Here is a 19,104-nt window from a genome sequence, read left to right on the forward strand (position 1 = left end):
ATATGTTATTCTCTGATTATCAGGTACATGTTATGGGGCATGTGCCATATGTTGGCTTTGTGACATATCATCGTGTCACTGTGAGGACTCGTTTTACGTCTTGTATAAAAAAATAAAAAAAAAAGTCGTCACAGCAAGTTATCCTATTTTTAGAACAACTATTTTGCAGTGTGAACTGTGAATGTGTTAGGAAATTTATTGGAAAGAACTGTGAACTTGTTAAAATATATAGAATATATTCTACATTGAGACAAATTGCAAGGATTCTAGCCATCTAGATATATGGTATGAAAGGATTGAGATAGGCATTCATGGGTTAAAGGTGAGTGCAATTCACCATATCCAAACGCAGTGACAGAAGAAAAAAAAAAAAAAATGGCCCCACATTTTTTGTATAGGTGAACAATCGCAAGAAAAAAAAAAAAACAATTGCAATCAATCTCTAAACATCCATGAGTTAGACTGCGCAATACAATAGTCGGAACCTATGTAAGCCTAGAGAAATGTCTTTCACCACTCCCTAACATGGGGTGGAGCCATCCCCAACCGCAGCCACGTCCCCACAAACAAAGGGTTGGAGCCAACCTTGCTAGCCACTCTCCCCTGCGCACTTTTCATAACTGAACTCAAAATTGAAATCTTCTCTCCACGTTCTGACCGATTTGTCTCAATGTAAAAATATTATATGAGAAATACTCTATTTCCTTTTTCTTTTTTCTTTTTTCTTTCTTCAAAATTGGTTCCCAAGTGATGTGTTATTATCTTATGAATTGGTGACACATTTTTCAAAATAGTAGATTTTATCCATGATTGATATATCATTTGAGAATTAACTTTTGAAAAAAAAAAATTTAGTAAGTGTAGCACTTCTCAAATTGTATATATACAACATTGTGTAAGCAAGCAAAACACGCACAACAATAAGATCATCTATTCTTCTTTGAATTTTCGATACAATTGCACCAATTTTAAATGTTGGATTTTTATGACTATGAAGTCATGGTTGAATCTTAAGGTGACCTTGTAGGTGAATCCAAGAAAGGCTTTGGTGGAAATGGTAAGGATTGAAGGGTCCCTTCTAACATCTCTATCACCTTACCCATTGATGGCCGATCTGAAGGATTGGTCTGAATGCACCACAGACTAACTATAATCATCTTTTTTGTTGTCTCTTCTTCCGCCTCTTCTGTTATTTCCTCAAAAGTAGTAGAATTTTTGCTCTGTTCAAGTTTCGTATAAATCCAGTGTGGAAAATATGTCTCACTGGTATGAGAGAATCCCATATCAAAATTTTTTCTTCCTCCAAGCATTTCAAGAACCAACATTCCGTAACTGTAAACGTCGGACTTGTGAGAGACTCCACCAAAGTTCCGACTAAATACTTCTGGTGCAATGAAACCAATCGTTCCTTTCATGCCTGTTAGTGATACAATACTCTCTTTTGTTTTGCATAGTTTAGCAAGGCCAAAATCAGAGATTTTTGGACACAAATCTTCATCCAAAAGTATATTGTGTGGTTTTATGTCCAAATGTAGGATCCTTGTGTTACAACCTCGGTGCAAGTATTCTAGTCCTCGAGCAATGCCAATTGCAATTTGGAACATAGTCTTGTTGTCCAAGTGACAATTTGTAATTGGAGGTCCTTTATCATATATGAACTTATCAAGAGATCCATTAGGCATAAATTCATAGATTAAAGCTCTTTTAGTCTTCTCATAACAGAAACCTAGAAAAGTGGCTATATTAACATGCGATGTTCTACTAATGCTAGCAACTTCGTTGATGAATCCTTCTCCGTTACCTTTAGATGCGCCCAAGATTTTCACTGCCACTAGACGCCCATCAGGTAGCTTCCCTTTATATACAACACCAAATCCTCCTTGTCCTACTTTTTCTTTGAATGAGTTGGTCAATTTCTTCACATCTGAATAAGTATATCGCTTTGGTGCTATTGATCCGTACTTCTTTATGAATTCCTCATCAATGATTTGATCATTCTTTGCACCACTTTTCCAGCAGACCATTAATGTATTACCTGAGAAGTGCCTTCTCTTAACTTTGTAGATAATTACAAAAGAGATTACTACAATCCTAGCCACAGCTGCAACAATAATGCCTGCATGCAAAGAATGGTCCAGTCACATACGTATTTCAATATTAGAGCACAAAAAGAAGAATAAAAATAAAATAATGTATTGCAGAAATGGTACACTCTTCTGAAACATACAGAAAGATGATGCCTTTTATTTATATATTAGAGCAAGAAAGAAAGAAACTAGAATAGCTTTTATATGATATTGATCGCCATACCAATTCCAAATTTCAGCCACCAATTGCTCTTCGAAGGTGGTTCTGCAACAAAAACACCAAGTTAGAGTTCTTTTTTTGACGATAACGTTTTTCTTTTTTCCTATACTTAGATTATGACAATGTTATGACTAAAAAATGAATATGGAAAGAGGGGAAGTATAGAAGAATTTGGTTTTTTTTTTTTTTTTTTTTTTTTTTTTTTTTTTTTTGTCTTTTTAATGTAGAAATCCTCAAGATCGATTAAGGGTGTACGTGCATGTGCCTGTGATGTATGGGTGGAAGCTAGACCTAGTAAATTATCAGAGAGAGAGAGAATAACATATTCCATGAGTCCACTTCTTGATGAAACTGCCGTACATGTGCGACGACTGCAACCTTTCTACAAGCTGTGAAACCTTTATTAGTCATAACCCAGCTAGCGAAGCCACCGAAAGTGCAGGAAGAAGAAGAGACGGCAAGGTCAGCGAAACGAGATAATTAGTTGAAAAAGCTCGAACGACGAACTTCAAACAAAAGATTTGAAAGATCCATTACAAGCCGTGTCTCACCATAACATTAAATTTAATGTGCACGTGCAAATAGGAAGGCAATCGACCTAAATGGGAAAAAAGTAATGGACCTTGATTCAACGCATCCGCACCTGAGCCGAGCCATTTTTCTTCTTCATATAATTGAGAGCACTGTCCAACAGCCAAAAAGCCTAAAGCCTCATAACAAACAATTCCCCTTGTCCAATTCCACATGTTCACAAGGGAATTATGGAATAACTAATAGCATGTATGTGGATCTGATACCAAGTCCATTAACCAATTGATTCGAGAATAGTTGCATGGTAACGACCCACATCCAATGACACAATATTGTCCGCTTTTGATTCCCCAAACCAGACTTCTCAGGAGGTCATCCATCTTGGGATTGCTCTCGCAGAAGCACGCCTAACTGCGGAGTTCTGATAGGTTCATCGCCATCACGGCTTTAAAACGCGTTGTGTCATAAATGGTGCATTTATACATATAAGCACATCCTCATTCCCAAGCGATGTGGGACGTCACAAGTTGCATGGTATAACATTAGATTCTCTTCTTTGGCATGTTAGTAATTGTCTATGTAGTCCTAACATGAGGAGATCGCATATAGGAGTCGTGGGATTTGGAGAACATAGCAACATGGGAGTCTCCAATGAGGGTGTGACACGTGATTGTGTGCCAAGGTGATGATTGGAAGCTTGTGCAAGGAGAGACGAGCTTAGCAGACACTACAAAAAAACTAAACATTTGCCACGTGTCATAATGACCAAGCGGCAAGATGTAGCGGAAAGGATGAAATACCCTTTTGGCCTTGTGTATTTAGTACACGTGGCAACATTGCCGCGGGTAATGGATCCACGTGGTCATGTCTCAACGTGTATTAATTACACGTGTCCCCATGGAAGAGCTTGTCAGAGCAGGCCGATGAAAAATAGCTCTAATGCTTAAGTTAGTATAACTCTAGGACTTTGATTCAACACATCCACACACCTAATTAAGGCTTTTACCATATTGAAATTGTTCAACGGCCGAAAGGCCTAAAGGACCAGAACTAATAATTCTCATTGTCCAATGTCATAAGGGAATTAGGCGGTAACCATTAAGTATATGGACTCGATACCCATTCCATCAATCAATTGACTTGAGAATAGCTCCATGGTACAACATTAATGGATCTTCTCCTTTAGCACCTCAATAATTATATTTGTAATTTCAGCATTAGGAGATCCCATTTAAGAGTCATGCGATATGGGAAACATAGCAACGTGGGAGTCTCCAATGAGGGCGTGAAACATGGCCGGCGGTTAAAAAAAATCTTCTATAGAAGGCAAAAGACACCATGTAAAATGGAGACTTTCATCTCATTTTCTTTTACGCTACCTTTGCTCTCCAAAGATTATTCACTTTAAATTATAATATTTTTAGTATTGGAGTTATCCTCCACTAGTCAACTCTAACGAGCTCTTTTGCTAAGCTCTGTTCTCCTTAGTTACCGGCACTACCAATTGCCACTTGGCATGCGGCCAACTAACTGTTCTAACATCTAAATGGAGAACCAATCCCATCAGTGCCTACTTCATTACTGTTGTCTTGTCTATTTTCTGTGTTATCAAAACTCTTCAAAGTTTAAATACAACTTCCACAATCGAGGACAACAGCCACCATCAGAAGAATTGCAATCCTTAAAAATAAGTACAAAAGTCAATATTACCAGCTTACTCAACTCCTTACGAGGACTTGCTCACATGCATACCATATATAATTCATTAAGTGAAATGTGAACCCTAACATAGCCCTTATTCAACAACCATACTAACAATTCAAGCACTAAAAAAATAACAAAAGAAATATTGGAAATTATAAAGCTAGGAAAAAAAAGAAGAAGAAGGACCCAAACCTGGGACTCCTGGTGATGGTGCTAGCGAAAATGGGGATTGTGGAGAAACTGTGACACAAAGATTTGAAAAAAAAAAAAATCAATCACAAAAAGATAAAGAAAATGTATAACGTAGTTTCGAAAATAAAAATTAGGAAAATTGATTGAAAGACTGCAGCAAAGTTGGGAGAATGAGGAATTTGATAAAGAAATAAGAATTAAAAAACAAATTCAATTCCCTCTGTCCAATAATTGATTGTTTTCAGAATGAAAAAAAATCATTAAATGATAAACATATAATACGTTGGCAACCACTATATTTACTATGTTATTTCAAGAAGGGAAATATATTTTTAATTATGAAACGACTATGACCACAATACTAGTATTATTAGTTAGGTGAATCATCTGGGGTCGGACTGGTTGATCAACTTGTAGGTAGTAATTTTTGTGCAACTGCTAGAGTACCAGGGTTGTACTAGATATCCCATAGGATATGCAAATTACCCTACCGTGAAGAGGTTAAAGGCAAGTATATGCCACGTAGCGGATGATTATTACTTGGAGCATGTTTATATTAATATATGTATACTTGTACATCAACATAAGAATTTTTGTCTCATCATATATATTGACCTATGAACAGTTGCATGTGAGTTTTACTTTTATTCCTCAAACTATTTAGAGTCCACTACATAACTATGTTTCACGTGAGAGTATGCTCACTAAGTAGTGGACTTTACCAATTTTGTGTTTCCGGCCACCTGTAAGACAACATTGTTTTATAGAGAAGCCTTCTTGACGATGCTGAAGAATGATTTTGATATTGACGCTCATGGATCTTATTGAGATGTTTACCTTGACCTAGCGTTCTTAGATTGCTTGGGAGTTTGACTGCCCCATGGTGATCTTTCTTGAGTTATGCTACAGGATACTTGGATAGCCTTTAATTTTAATGATGACCAATATATGCTTGAACCATGATGTTCCTAGACAATTTCTGTATTTGAGATTATTTAACTTATTTTTGATAAATGATACGTACTTGTGATCGATGTGTGGTAACACTCTTATGATTATGTTATTACGAGATTATTATGGTAAGACCTATGCTTTGGTGATTCATTAGACGCTCTGTTATATTTGTGATGTGCATGATTGGCTGTTTGACTACAAAATAAAATATACTTAAGTTTTTTTTCGCTGCACGTCCAACTCGCTAAGAAAGATTAATAGTAGCTCTCTGGTTAATTATCGGTCAATTACACTTGGGGGGCGCTACAATCAATGCCTAATTTATCATTGTTCTTGTCAATTTCTGTGTCATCAAACCTCTTTAAAGTTTAAATACAACTTCCACAATCCAAAATAATAACAACTACAACAAGAATTGCAACCCTAACCAATAGGTGCAATGGTCAATTTTGCAACCTAATGCTCACATACACCTACTATATCATAGAAAAGTTGACCTCATTACAAGAAATATAATGTGAACCCTAATGTAACCCATATTCAACAACTACGTCAGGGGAAGAAACACAGCAGGAGTCAACAAACCCAGGTTATCTCTTCAGCATCTCTCGAAAAAAAATGACAAATATTTTATGCATGAAATGGGTGACTTTGATTACCTTTTCATAAATATTATCTCAAATAATGTATAATATGATTCAAAGACTTCTTATTTACGTTAATGATGTGATATGAAATGAATTGCTTATGTGATTTTGCGTAAAGGTTATGAGATAATAAATGTGGCCACCTGTATCGAGTGTGCGTGTGTGTTTTAATAAACATTAGAGACAATACAGCACACCCTGGGATGGGATGTGGCCTCACCGGCTATTAGTCTTAAGTAAATGGGGCAAAGCTGACAGGGTTCTTATTACGCTACCTTTGCTCTCCAAAGATTATTCCCTTTAAATTATAATATTTTTAGTATTAGAGTTATCCTCCATTAGTCAACTCTAACAAGCACCTTTGTTAAGCTCTGCTCTCCTTAGTTACCGGCACTACCAATTGTCACTTGACATGCGGCCAACTAACTGTTCTAACATCTAAACGGAGAACCAATCCCATCAGTGCCTACTTCATTACTGTTGTCTTGTCTATTTCTGTGTTATCAAAACTCTTCAAAGTTTAAATACAACTTCCACAATCGAGGACAACAACCACCATCAGAAGATTTGCAATCCTTAAAAATAAGTACAAAAGTCAATATTACCAGCTTACTCAACTCCTTAAGAGGACATGCTTACATGCATACCATATATAACCCATTACATGAAATGCGAACCCTAACATAGCCCTTATTCAACAACCATACTAACAATTCAAGCACTAAAAAAATAACAAAAGAAATATTGGAAATTATAAAGCTAGGAAAAAAAAGAAGAAGCAAGACCCAAACCTGGGACTCCTGGTGATGGTGCTAGCGAAAACGGGGATTGAGGAGAAACTGTGATACAAAGAATTGAAAAAAAAAAAAATCAATCACAAAAAGATAAAGAAAATGTATAACCTGGTTTCGAAAAAAAAATTAGGAAAAATGATTGAAAGACTGCAGGAAAGTTGGGAGAACGAGGAATTTGATAAAGAAATAAGAATTAAAAAACAAATTCAATTCCCTCTGTCCAATAATTGATTGTTTTCAGAATGAAAAAACAATCATTAAATGATAAACATATAATACGTTGGCAACCACTATATTTTCTACGGTATTTCATTAAGGTAAATATATTTTTAATTATGAAAAGATTATGACCACAGTACTAGTATTATTAGTTAGGTGAATCATCTGGGGTCGGACTGGTCGATCAACTAGTAGGTAGTCGTTTTTGTAACGACCCATCCCCAATGACACAATATTGTCCGCTTTTGGCTCCCCATACCAGACTTCCCAAGAGGTCACCCATCCTGGGATTGCTCTCGCAGCGGCTCGCTTAACTGCGGAGTTCTGATAGGTTCATTGCCATCACGGCTTTAAAACACGTTGTGTCATATAGGGTGCATTTATACATATAAGCACATCCTCATTCCCAGGCGATGTGGGACGTCACAGTTTTTGTGCAACAGCTAGAGTACCACGGTTGTACCAGATATCCCATAGGATACGCAAATTACCCTACCGTGAAGAGGTTAAGGGCAAGTATATGCCATGTTGCGGATGATTATTACTTGGAGCATGATTATATTAATATATGTATACTTGTACATCAACATAAGATTTTTTATCTCATTATATATATTGACCTATGAACTGTTGCATGTGAGTTTTACACTTATTTCTCAAACTATTTAGAGTCCACTACATAACTATGTTTCACGTGAGATTATACTCACTAAGTAGTGGACTTTACCAATTTTGTGTTTCTGGCCACCTGTAAGACAACATTGTTTTATAGAGGAGCCTTTCTCCACGATGCTGAAGAATGATTATGATATTGACGCTCATGGATCTTTTTGAGATGTTTGCCCTGACCTAGCGTTCTTAGATTGCTTTGGAGTTTAACTGCCCCAGGGTGATCTTTCTTGTGTTATGCTACATGATGCTTAGATAACCTTTAATTTTAATGATGACCAATATATGCTTGAACCATGATGTTCCTAGACTATTTTTTATTTGAAATTATTTAGCTTATTTTTGATAAATGATACGTACTTGTGATCGACGTGTGGTAACACTCTTATGATTATTTTATTATGAGATTATTATGGTAAGACCTATGCTTTGGTGATTCATTAGACACTCTGTTATCTTTGTGACGTGCATGATAGGCTGTTTGACTACAAAATAAAATATATTCAAGTTTTTTTTCACTGCACGTACAATTCGCTAAGAAAGATTAATAATAGCACTCCGGTTAATTATCGGTCAATTACACTTTGAGGGGCGCAACAATCAATGCCTAATTTATCATTGTTCTTATCAATTTCTGTGTCATCAAACCTCTTTAAAGTTTAAATAAAAATTCCACAATCCAAAATAATAACGACTACAACAAGAAATGCAACCCTAACCAGTAGGTGCAGTGGTCAAATTTTCAACCTAATGCTCACATACACCTACTATATCATAGAAAAATTGAGCTCATTACAAGAAATATAATGTGAACCCTAATGTAACCCAAATTGAACAACTAGGGTAGGGGTAGAAACACAACAGGAGTCAACAAACCCAGGATATCTCTTGAGCATCTCTCGAAAAACATGAAAAATATTTTATGAACGAAATGGGTGACTTTGATTCCCTTTACATAAATATTATCTCAAATAATGTATAATATGATTCAAAGACTTTTTATTTACGTTAATGATGTGATATGAACTGAATTGCTTATGTGATTATGCGTAAAGTTATCAGATAATAAATGTGGCCACCTGGATCGAGTATGCATGAGTGTTTTAATAAACGTTAGAGACTATACAACACACTCTGGGATGGGATGTAGCCTCACCGGTTGTTAATCCTAAGTAAATGGGGCAAAGCTAACAGGGTTCTCATTGTCCAATTTCATAAGGGAATTAGGCGGTAACCATTAAGTATATGGACTTGATACCCAGTCCATTAATCAATCAACTTGAGAATAGCTCCATGGTAGAACATTAATGGATCTTCACCTTTGGCACATCAATAATTATATTTGTAATTTCAGCATGAGGTGATCCCATATAAGAGTCATGCGATATGGAAAACATAGCAACATGGGAGTCTCCAATGAGGGCGTGAAACATGGCCGAAAGTTACAAAAAATATTCTATAGAAGAAAAAAGACACCATGTAAAAAGGAGACTTTCGTCTCATTTTCTTTTACGCTACCTTTTCTCTCTAAAGATTACTCCCTTTAAATTATAATATTTTTAGTATCGGAGTTATCCTCCACTAGTCAACTCTAACAAGCTCTTTTGCAAAGCTCTGCTCTCCTTAGTTACCGGCACTACCAATTGTCACTTGGCATGCGGCCAGCTAACTGTTCTAACATCTAAACGGAGAACCAATCCCATCAGTGCCTACTTCATTACTGTTGTCTTGTCTATTTCTGTGTTATCAAAACTCTTCAATGTTTAAATACAACTTCCACAATCGAGGACAACAGCCACCATCAGAAGATTTGCAATCCTTAAAAATAAGTACAAATGTCAATATTACCAGCTTACTCAACTCCTTAAGAGGACATGCTTACGTGCATACGATATATAACTCATTACGTGAAATGCGAACCCTAACATAGCCCTTATTCAACAACCATACTAACAATTCAAGCACTAAAAAAATATCAAAAGAAATATTGGAAATTATAAAGCTAGGAAAAAAAAGAAGCAGCAAGACCCAAACCTGGGACTCCTGGTGATGGTGCTAGCGAAAACGGGGATTGTGGAGAAACTGTGACACAAAGAATTGAAAAAAAAATAAAATCAATCACAAAAAGATAAAGAAAATGAATAACCTGGTTTCGAAAATAAAAATTAGGAAAACTGATTGAAAGACTGCAGGAAAGTTGGGAGAACGAGGAATTTGATAAAGAAATAAGAATTAAAAAACAAATTCAATTCCCTCTGTCCAATAATTGATTGTTTTCAGAATGAAAAAACAATCATTAAATGATAAAAATATAATACGTTGGCAACCACTATATTTTTTATGGTATTTCATTAAGGTAAATATATTTTTAATTATGAAAAGACTATGACCACAGTACTAGTATTATTAGTTAGGTGAATCATCTGGGGTGGGACTGGTCAATCAACTAGTAGGTAGTCGTTTTTGTGCAACAGCTAGAGTACCACGGTTGTACCAGATATCCCATAGGATACGCATATTACCCTACCGTGAAGAGGTTAAGGGCAAGTATATGCCATGTTGCGGATGATTATTACTTGGAGCGTGATTATATTAATATATGTATACTTGTACATCAACATAAGATTTTTTATCTCATTATATATATTGACCTATGAACTGTTGCATGTGAGTTTTACACTTATTTCTCAAACTATTTAGAGTCCACTACATAACTATGTTTCACGTGAGATTATACTCACTAAGTAGTGGACTTTACCAATTTTGTGTTTCTGGCCACCTGTAAGACAACATTGTTTTATAGAGGAGCCTTTCTCCACGATGCTGAAGAATGATTCTGATATTGACGCTCATGGATCTTTTTGAGATGTTTGCCCTGACCTAGCGTTCTTAGATTGCTTGGGAGTTTAACTGCCCCATGGTGATCTTTCTTGTGTTATGCTACATGATGCTTAGATAACCTTTAATTTTAATGATGACCAATATATGCTTGAACCATGATGTTCCTAGACTATTTCTATATTTGAGATTATTTAGCTTATTTTTGATAAATGATACGTACTTGTGATCGACGTGTGGTAAAACTCTTATGATTATGTTATTATGAGATTATTATGGTAAGACCTATGCTTTGGTGATTCATTAGACACTCTGTTATATTTGTGACGTGCATGATTGGCTGTTTGACTACAAAATAAAATATACTCAAGTTTTTTTTCGTTGCACGTACAATTCGCTAAGAAAGATTAATAATAGCACTCTGGTTAATTATCGGTCAATTACACTTGGAGGGGCGCAACAATCAATGCCTAATTTGTCATTGTTCTTATCAATTTCTGTGTCATCAAACCTCTTTAAAGTTTAAATACAAATTCCACAATCCAAAATAATAACAACTACAACAAGAAATGCAACCCTAACCAATAGGTGCAATGGTCAATTTTGCAACCTAATGCTCACATACACCTATTTTATCATAGAAAAATTGAGCTCATTACAAGAAATATAATGTGAACCCTAATGTAACTCAAATTGAACAACTAGGTTGGGGGTAGAAACACAACAGGAGTTAACAAACCCAGGTTATCTCTTGAGCATCTCTTGAAAAACATGAAAAATATTTTATGCACGAAATGAGTGACTTTGATTACCTTTACATAAATATTATCTCAAATAATGTATAATATGATTCAAAGACTTCTTATTTACGTTAATGATATGATATGAACTGAATTGCTTATGTGATTATGCGTGAAGGTTATCAGATAATAATGTAGAAACACAACAGGAGTTAACAAACCCAGGTTATCTCTTGAGCATCTCTTGAAAAACATGAAAAATATTTTATGCACGAAATGAGTGACTTTGATTACCTTTACATAAATATTATCTCAAATAATGTATAATATGATTCAAAGACTTCTTATTTACGTTAATGATATGATATGAACTGAATTGCTTATGTGATTATGCGTGAAGGTTATCAGATAATAAATGTGGCCACCTGGATCGAGTGTGCATGAGAGTTTTAATAAACGTTAGAGACTATACAACACACTCTGGGATGGGAAGTGGCCTCACCGGTTGTTAATCCTAAGTAAATGGGGCAAAGCTAACAGGGTTCTCATTGTCCAATTTCATAAGGGAATTAGGCGGTAACCATTAAGTATATGGACTTGATACCCAGTCCATTAATCAATCGACTTGAGAATAGCTCCATGGTAGAACATTAATGGATCTTCTCCTTTGGCACATCAATAATTGTATTTGTAATTTCAGCATGAGGTGATCCCATATAAGAGTCATGCGATATAGAAAACATAGCAACATGGGAGTCTCCAATGAGGGCGTGAAACATGGCCGAAAGTTACAAAAAATCTTCTATAGAAGGCAAAGACACCATGTAAAAAGGAGACTTTCGTCTCATTTTCTTTTACGCTACCTTTGCTCTCCAAAGATTACTCCCTTTAAATTATTATATTTTTAGTATCGGAGTTATCCTCCACTAGTCAACTCTAACAAGCTCTTTTGCTAAGCTCTGCTCTCCTTAGTTACTGGCACTACCAATTGTCACTTGGCATGCGGCCAACTAACTGTTCTAACATCTAAACGGAGAACCAATCCCATCAGTGCCTACTTCATTACTGTTGTCTTGTCTATTTCTGTGTTATAAAAACTCTTCAAACTTTAAATACAACTTCCACAATTGAGGACAACAGCCACCTCCACAAGAATTGCTATCCTTAAAAATAAGTACAAAAGTCAATATTACAAGTTTACTCAACTCCTTACGGGGACATGCTCACAAGCATATCATATATAACTCATTACGAGAAATGCGAACCCTAACATAGCCCTTATTCAACAACCATACTAACAATTCAAGCACTAAAAAAATAACAAAAGAAATATTGGAAATTATAAAGCTAGGAAAAAAAAGAAAGAAGCAAGACCCAAACCTGGGACTCCTGGTGTTGGTGTTGGCCAAAACGGGGATTGTGGAGAAATAGTGACACAAAGAATTGAAAAAAAAAAAATTAATTACAAAAAGGTAAAGAAAATGTATAACCTAGTTTCGAAAATAAAAATTAGGAAAACTGATTGAAAGACTGCAAAAAAGTTGGGAGAACAAGGAATTTGATAAAGAAATAAGAATTAAAAAAAAAAATTCAATTCCCTCTATCCAATATTTGATTGTTTTCAGAACGAAAAAACAATCATTAAATGATAAACATATAATACGTTGGCAACCACTATATTTTCTATGTTATTTCATGAAGGGAAATATATTTTTAATTATGAAACGACTATATATAACCACAGTACTAGTATTATTAGTTTGGTGAATCATCTGGGGTCAGACCTGGTCGATCAACTAGTAGGTAGTCGTTTTTGTGCAACAGCTAGAGTATCAGGGTTGTACCAGATATCCCATAGGATACAAAAATTACCCCACCGTGAAAAGGTTAAGGGCAAGTATATGCCATGTTGCGGATGATTATTACTTGGAGCATGATTTTATTAATATATTATACTTGTAAATCAACATAAGATTTTTTGTCTCATCATATATATTGACCTATGAACTGTTGCATGTGAGTTTTACTCTTATTTCTCAAACTATTTAGAGTCCACTACATAACTATGTTTCACGTGAGATTATACTCACTAAGTAGTGGACTTTACCAACTTTGTGTTTCCGGCCACCTGTAAGACAACATTGTTTTATAGAGGAGCCTTTCTCCATGATGCTGAAGAATGATTTTGATATTGACGCTCATGGATCTTGTTGAGAAGTTTGCCCTGACCTAGTGTTCTTAGATTGCTTGGGAGTTTGACTGCCCCTTGGTGATCTTTCTTGTGTTATGCTACAGGACGCTTGGATAGCCTTTAATTTTAATAATGACCAATATATGCTAGAACCATGATGTTCCTAGACTATTTATGAATTTCAGATTTTTTAGATTATTTTTGATAAATGATTCGTACTTGTGATCGAGTTGGGGTAACACTCTTATGATTATGTTATTATGAGATTATTATGGTAAGATCTATGCTTTGGTGATTCATTAGACACTCTATTATATTTGTGACGTGCATGATTGGCTGTTTGACTACAAAATAAAATATACTCAAGTTTTTTTTCGCTGCACGTATAATTCGCTAAGAAAGATTAGCAATAGCACTCTAGTTAATTATCGGTCAATTACACTTGGGGGGTGCAACAATCAATGCCTAATTTATCATTGTTCTTGTCAAATTCTGTGTCATCAAACCTCTTTAAAGTTTAAATACAATTTCAACAATCCAAAATAATAACTACAACAAGAATTGCAACCCTAACAAATAGGTGCAATGGTCAATTTTGCAACCTAATGCTCACATACACCTACTATATCATAGAAAAGTTGAGCTCATTACAAGAAATATAATGTGAACCCTATTGTAACCCTTATTCAACAACTATGTTACGGGTAGAAACACAGCAGGAGTCAACAAACTCAGGTTATCTCTTGAGTATCTCTCGAAAAATATGAAAAATATTTTATGCATAAATGGGTGACTTTGATTACCTTTTCATAAATTTTATCTCAAATAATGTATAATGTGATTCAAAGACTTTTTATTTACGTTAATGATGTCATATGAAATGAATTGCTTATGTGATTATGCGTAAAGGTTATGAGATAATAAATGTGGCCACCTGTATCGAGTGTGCATGAGTGTTTTAATAAACATTAGAGACAATACAGCACACCCTGGGATGGAATGTGGCCTCACCGGCTGTTAGTCCTAAGTAAATGGGCCAAAGCTGATAGGGTTTTCATTATCCAATTTCATAAGGGAATTAGGTGGTAACGATTTAGTATATGGACTCGATACCCAGTCCATTAATCAATTGACTTGAGAATAGCTCCATGGTAGAACATTAATGGATCTTCTCCTTTGGCACATCAATAATTATATTTGTAATGTCAGCATGAGGTGATCCCATATAAGAGTCATGCGATATGAAAAACATAGCAACATGGGAGTCTCCAATGAGGGCGTGAAACATGGCCAAAAGTTACAAAAAAATCTTCTATAGAAGGCAAAAGACACCATGTAAAAAGGAGACTTTCGTCTCATTTTCTTTTACGCTACCTTTTCTCTCCAAAGATTACTCCCTTTAAATTATAATATTTTTAGTATCGGAGTTATCCTCCACTTGTCAACTCTAACAAGCTCTTTTGCTAAGCTCTGCTCTCCTTAGTTACCGGCACTACCAATTGTCACTTGGCATGCGGCCAACTAACTGTTCTAACATCTAAACGGAGAACTATTCCCATCTGTGCCTTCTTCATTACTGTTGTCTTGTCTATTTCTGTGTTATAAAAACTCTTCAAAGTTTAAATACAACTTCCATAATCGAGGACAATAGCCACCACCACAAGAATTGCAATCCTTAAAAATAAGTACAAAAGTCAATATTACCAGCTTACTCAACTCCTTACGAGGACTTGCTCACATGCATATCATATATAACTCATTAAGAGAAATGCGAACCCTAACATAGCCCTTATTCAACAACCATACTAACAATTCAAGCACTAAAAAAATAACAAAAGAAATATTGGAAATTATAAAGCTAGGAAAAAAAAAAGAAGAAGCAAGACCCAAACCTGGGACTCCTGGTGGTGGTGTTGGCAAAAAGTGGGATTGTGGAGAAACTGTGACACAAAGAATTGAAAAAAAAAAATTTAGTCACAAAAAGATAAAGAAAATGTATAACCTGGTTTCGAAAATAAAAATTAGGAAAACTGATTGAAAGACTGCAGGAAAGTTGGGAGAACGAGGAATTTGATAAAGAAATAAGAATTAAAAAACAAATTCAATTCCCTCTGTCCAATAATTGATTGTTTTCAGAACGAAAAAACAATCATTAAATGATAAACATATAATATGTTGGCAACCACTATATTTTCTATGTTATTTCATGAAGGGAAATATATTTTTAATTATGAAATGACTATATATAACCACAGTACTAGTATTTTAGTTAGGTAAATCATCTGGGGTCGGACCTGGTCGATCAACTAGTAGGTAGTCGTTTTTGTGCAACAGCTAGAATACCGGGGTTGTACCAAATATCCTATAGGATACACAAATTACCCTACCGTGAAAAGGTTAAGGGCAAGTATATGCCAGGTTGCGGATGATTATTACTTGGAGCATGATTATATTAATATATGTATACTTGTACATCAACATAAGATTTTTTGTCTCATCATATATATTGACCTATGAACTGTTACATGTGAGTTTTACTCTTATTTCTCAAACTATTTAGAGTCCACTACATAACTATGTTTCACGTGAGATTATACTCACTAAGTAGTGGACTTTACCAATTTTGTGTTTCCGGCCACCTGTAAGACAACATTGTTTTATAGAGGAGCCTTTCTCCACGATGCTGAATAATGATTCTAATATTAACGCTCATGGATCTTATTGAGATGTTTGCCCTGACCTAGCGTTCTTAGATTGCTTGGGAGTTTGACTGCCCCATAGTGATCTTTCTTGGGTTATGCTACATGATGCTAGGATAGCCTCTAATTTTAATGATGACCAATATATGCTTGAACCATGATGTTCCTAGACTATTTATGTATTTCAGATTATTTAGATTATTTTTGATAAATGATTCATACTTGTGATCGACTTGTGGTAACACTCTTATGATTATGTTATTATGAGATTATTATTGTAAGATCTATGCTTTGGTGATTCATTAGACACTGTTATATTTGTGACGTGCATGATTGGCTGTTTGACTACAAAATAAAATATACTCAAGTTTTTTTTTTTTTGTTGCACGTACAACTCGCTAAGAAAGATTAATAATAGCACTCTGGTGAATTATCGGTCAATTACACTTGGGGGGCGCAACAATCAATGCCTAATTTATCATTGTTCTTGTCAAATTCTGTATCATCAAACCTTTTTAAAGTTTAAATATAACTTCCACAATCCCAAATAATAACAACTACAACAAGAATTGCAACCCTAACCAATAGGTGCAATGGTCAATTTTGCAACCTAATGCTCACATACACCTACTATATCATAGAAAAGTTGAGCTCATTACAATAAATATAATGTGAACCATAATGTAACCCTTATTCAACAACTATGTTAGGGGTAGAAACACAGCAGGAGTCAACAAACCCAGGTTATCTCTTGAGTATCTCTCGAAAAAAATGAAAGATATTTTATGCATGAAATTGGTGACTTTGATTACATTTTCATAAATATTATCTCAAATAATGTGTAATATGATTCAAAGACTTTTTATTTACGTTAATGATGTGATATGAAACGAATTACTTAATGTGATTATGCGTAAAGGTTATCAGATAATAAATGTGGCCACCTGTATCGAGTGTGCGTGTGTGTTTTAATAAACATTAGAGACAATACAGCACACCCTAGGATGGGATGTGGCCTCACCGACTGTTAGTCCTAAGTAAATGAGGCAAAGCTGACAAGGTTCTTATTGTCCAATTTCATAATGGAATTAGGTGGTTACGATTTAGTATATGGACTCGATACCCAGTCCATTAATCAATCGACTTGGGAATAGCTCCATGGTACAACATTAATGGATCTTCTCCTTTGGGACATCAATAATTGTATTTGTAATTTCAGCTTGAGGTGATCCCATATAAGAGTCATGCGATATGGGAAACATAGCAACATGGAAGTCTCCAATGAAGGCGTGAAACATGGTCGACGGTTTTAAAAAATCTTCTATAGAAGGCAAAAGACACCATGTAAAAAGGAGACTTTCGTCTAATTTTCTTTTACGCTACCTTTGCTCTCCAAAGATTATTCTCTTGAAATTATAATATTTTTTGTATTAGAGTTATCCTTCACTAGTCAACTCTAACAAGCTCTTTTGCTAAGCTCTGCTCTTATTTGTTACCGGCACTACCAATTGTCACTTGGCATGCGGCCAACTAACTGTTCTAACATCTAAACAGAGAACCAATCCCATCAGTGCCTACTTCATTACTGTTGTCTTGTCTATTTCTGTGTTATAAAAACTCTTCAAAGTTTAAATACAACTTCCACAATCGAGGACAAAAGCCACAACCACAAGAATTGCAATCCTTAAAAATAAGTACAAAAGTCAATATTACCAGCTTACTCAACTCCTTACGAGGACTTGCTCACATGCATATCATATATAACTCATTACGAGAAATGCGAACCCTAACATAGCCCTTATTCAACAACCATACTAACAATTCAAGCACTAAAAAAATAACAAAAGAAATATTAGAAATTATAAAGCTAGGAAAAAAAAAAAAAGATGCAAGACCCAAACCTGGGACTCCTGGTGGTGGTGTTGGCGAAAACGGGGATTGTGGAGAAACTATGACACAAAGAATTGAAAAAAAAAAAAATCAATCACAAAAAGATAAAGAAAATGTATAGCCTAGTTTCGAAAATAAAAATTAGGAAAACTGATTGAAAGACTGCAGGAAAGTTGGGAGAATGAGAAATTTGATAAAGAAATAAGAATTAAAAAACAAATTCAATTCCCTCTATCCAATAATTGATTGTTTTCATAACGAAAAAACAATCATTAAATGATAAACATATAATACGTTGGCAACCACTATATTTTCTATGTTATTTTATGAAGGGAAATATATTTTTAATTATGAAACGACTATATATAACCACAGTACTAGTATTATTAGTTAGGTGAATCATATGGGGTCGAACCTGGTCGATCAACTAGTAGGTAGTCGTTTTTGTGCAACAACTAGAGTACCAGGGTTGTACTAGATATCCCATAGGATACACAAATTATCCTACCGTGAAGAGGTTAAGGGCAAGTATATGTCATGTTGCGAATGATTATTACTTGGAGCAAGATTATATTAATATATGTATACTTGTACATCAACATAAGATTTTTTGTCTCATCATAAATATTGACCTATGAACTGTTGCATGTGAGTTTTACTCTTATTTCTCAAACTATTTAGAGTCCACTACATAACTATGTTTCACGTGAGATTATACTCACTAAGTAG

The 19,104-nt window shown here is 35.0% G+C and overlaps 1 protein-coding gene across 1 annotated transcript; it reads right to left on the minus strand.

Moving 5' to 3' along the window:
- Positions 1–869: 869 nt before the first annotated feature.
- Positions 870–2,092, minus strand: LOC133859290 (PR5-like receptor kinase). Its single transcript, XM_062294639.1, has one exon. It carries the CDS (start codon positions 2,022–2,024, stop codon positions 1,011–1,013), a length of 1,014 nt encoding a protein of 337 aa, XP_062150623.1. The 5' UTR covers positions 2,025–2,092; the 3' UTR covers positions 870–1,010.
- Between the last annotated feature and the right edge of the window lie 17,012 nt (positions 2,093–19,104).

The sequence above is a fragment of the Alnus glutinosa genome, chromosome 2 (assembly GCF_958979055.1).
Source record: "Alnus glutinosa chromosome 2, dhAlnGlut1.1, whole genome shotgun sequence".
In the NCBI taxonomy this organism is placed as follows: Eukaryota; Viridiplantae; Streptophyta; class Magnoliopsida; order Fagales; family Betulaceae; genus Alnus; species Alnus glutinosa.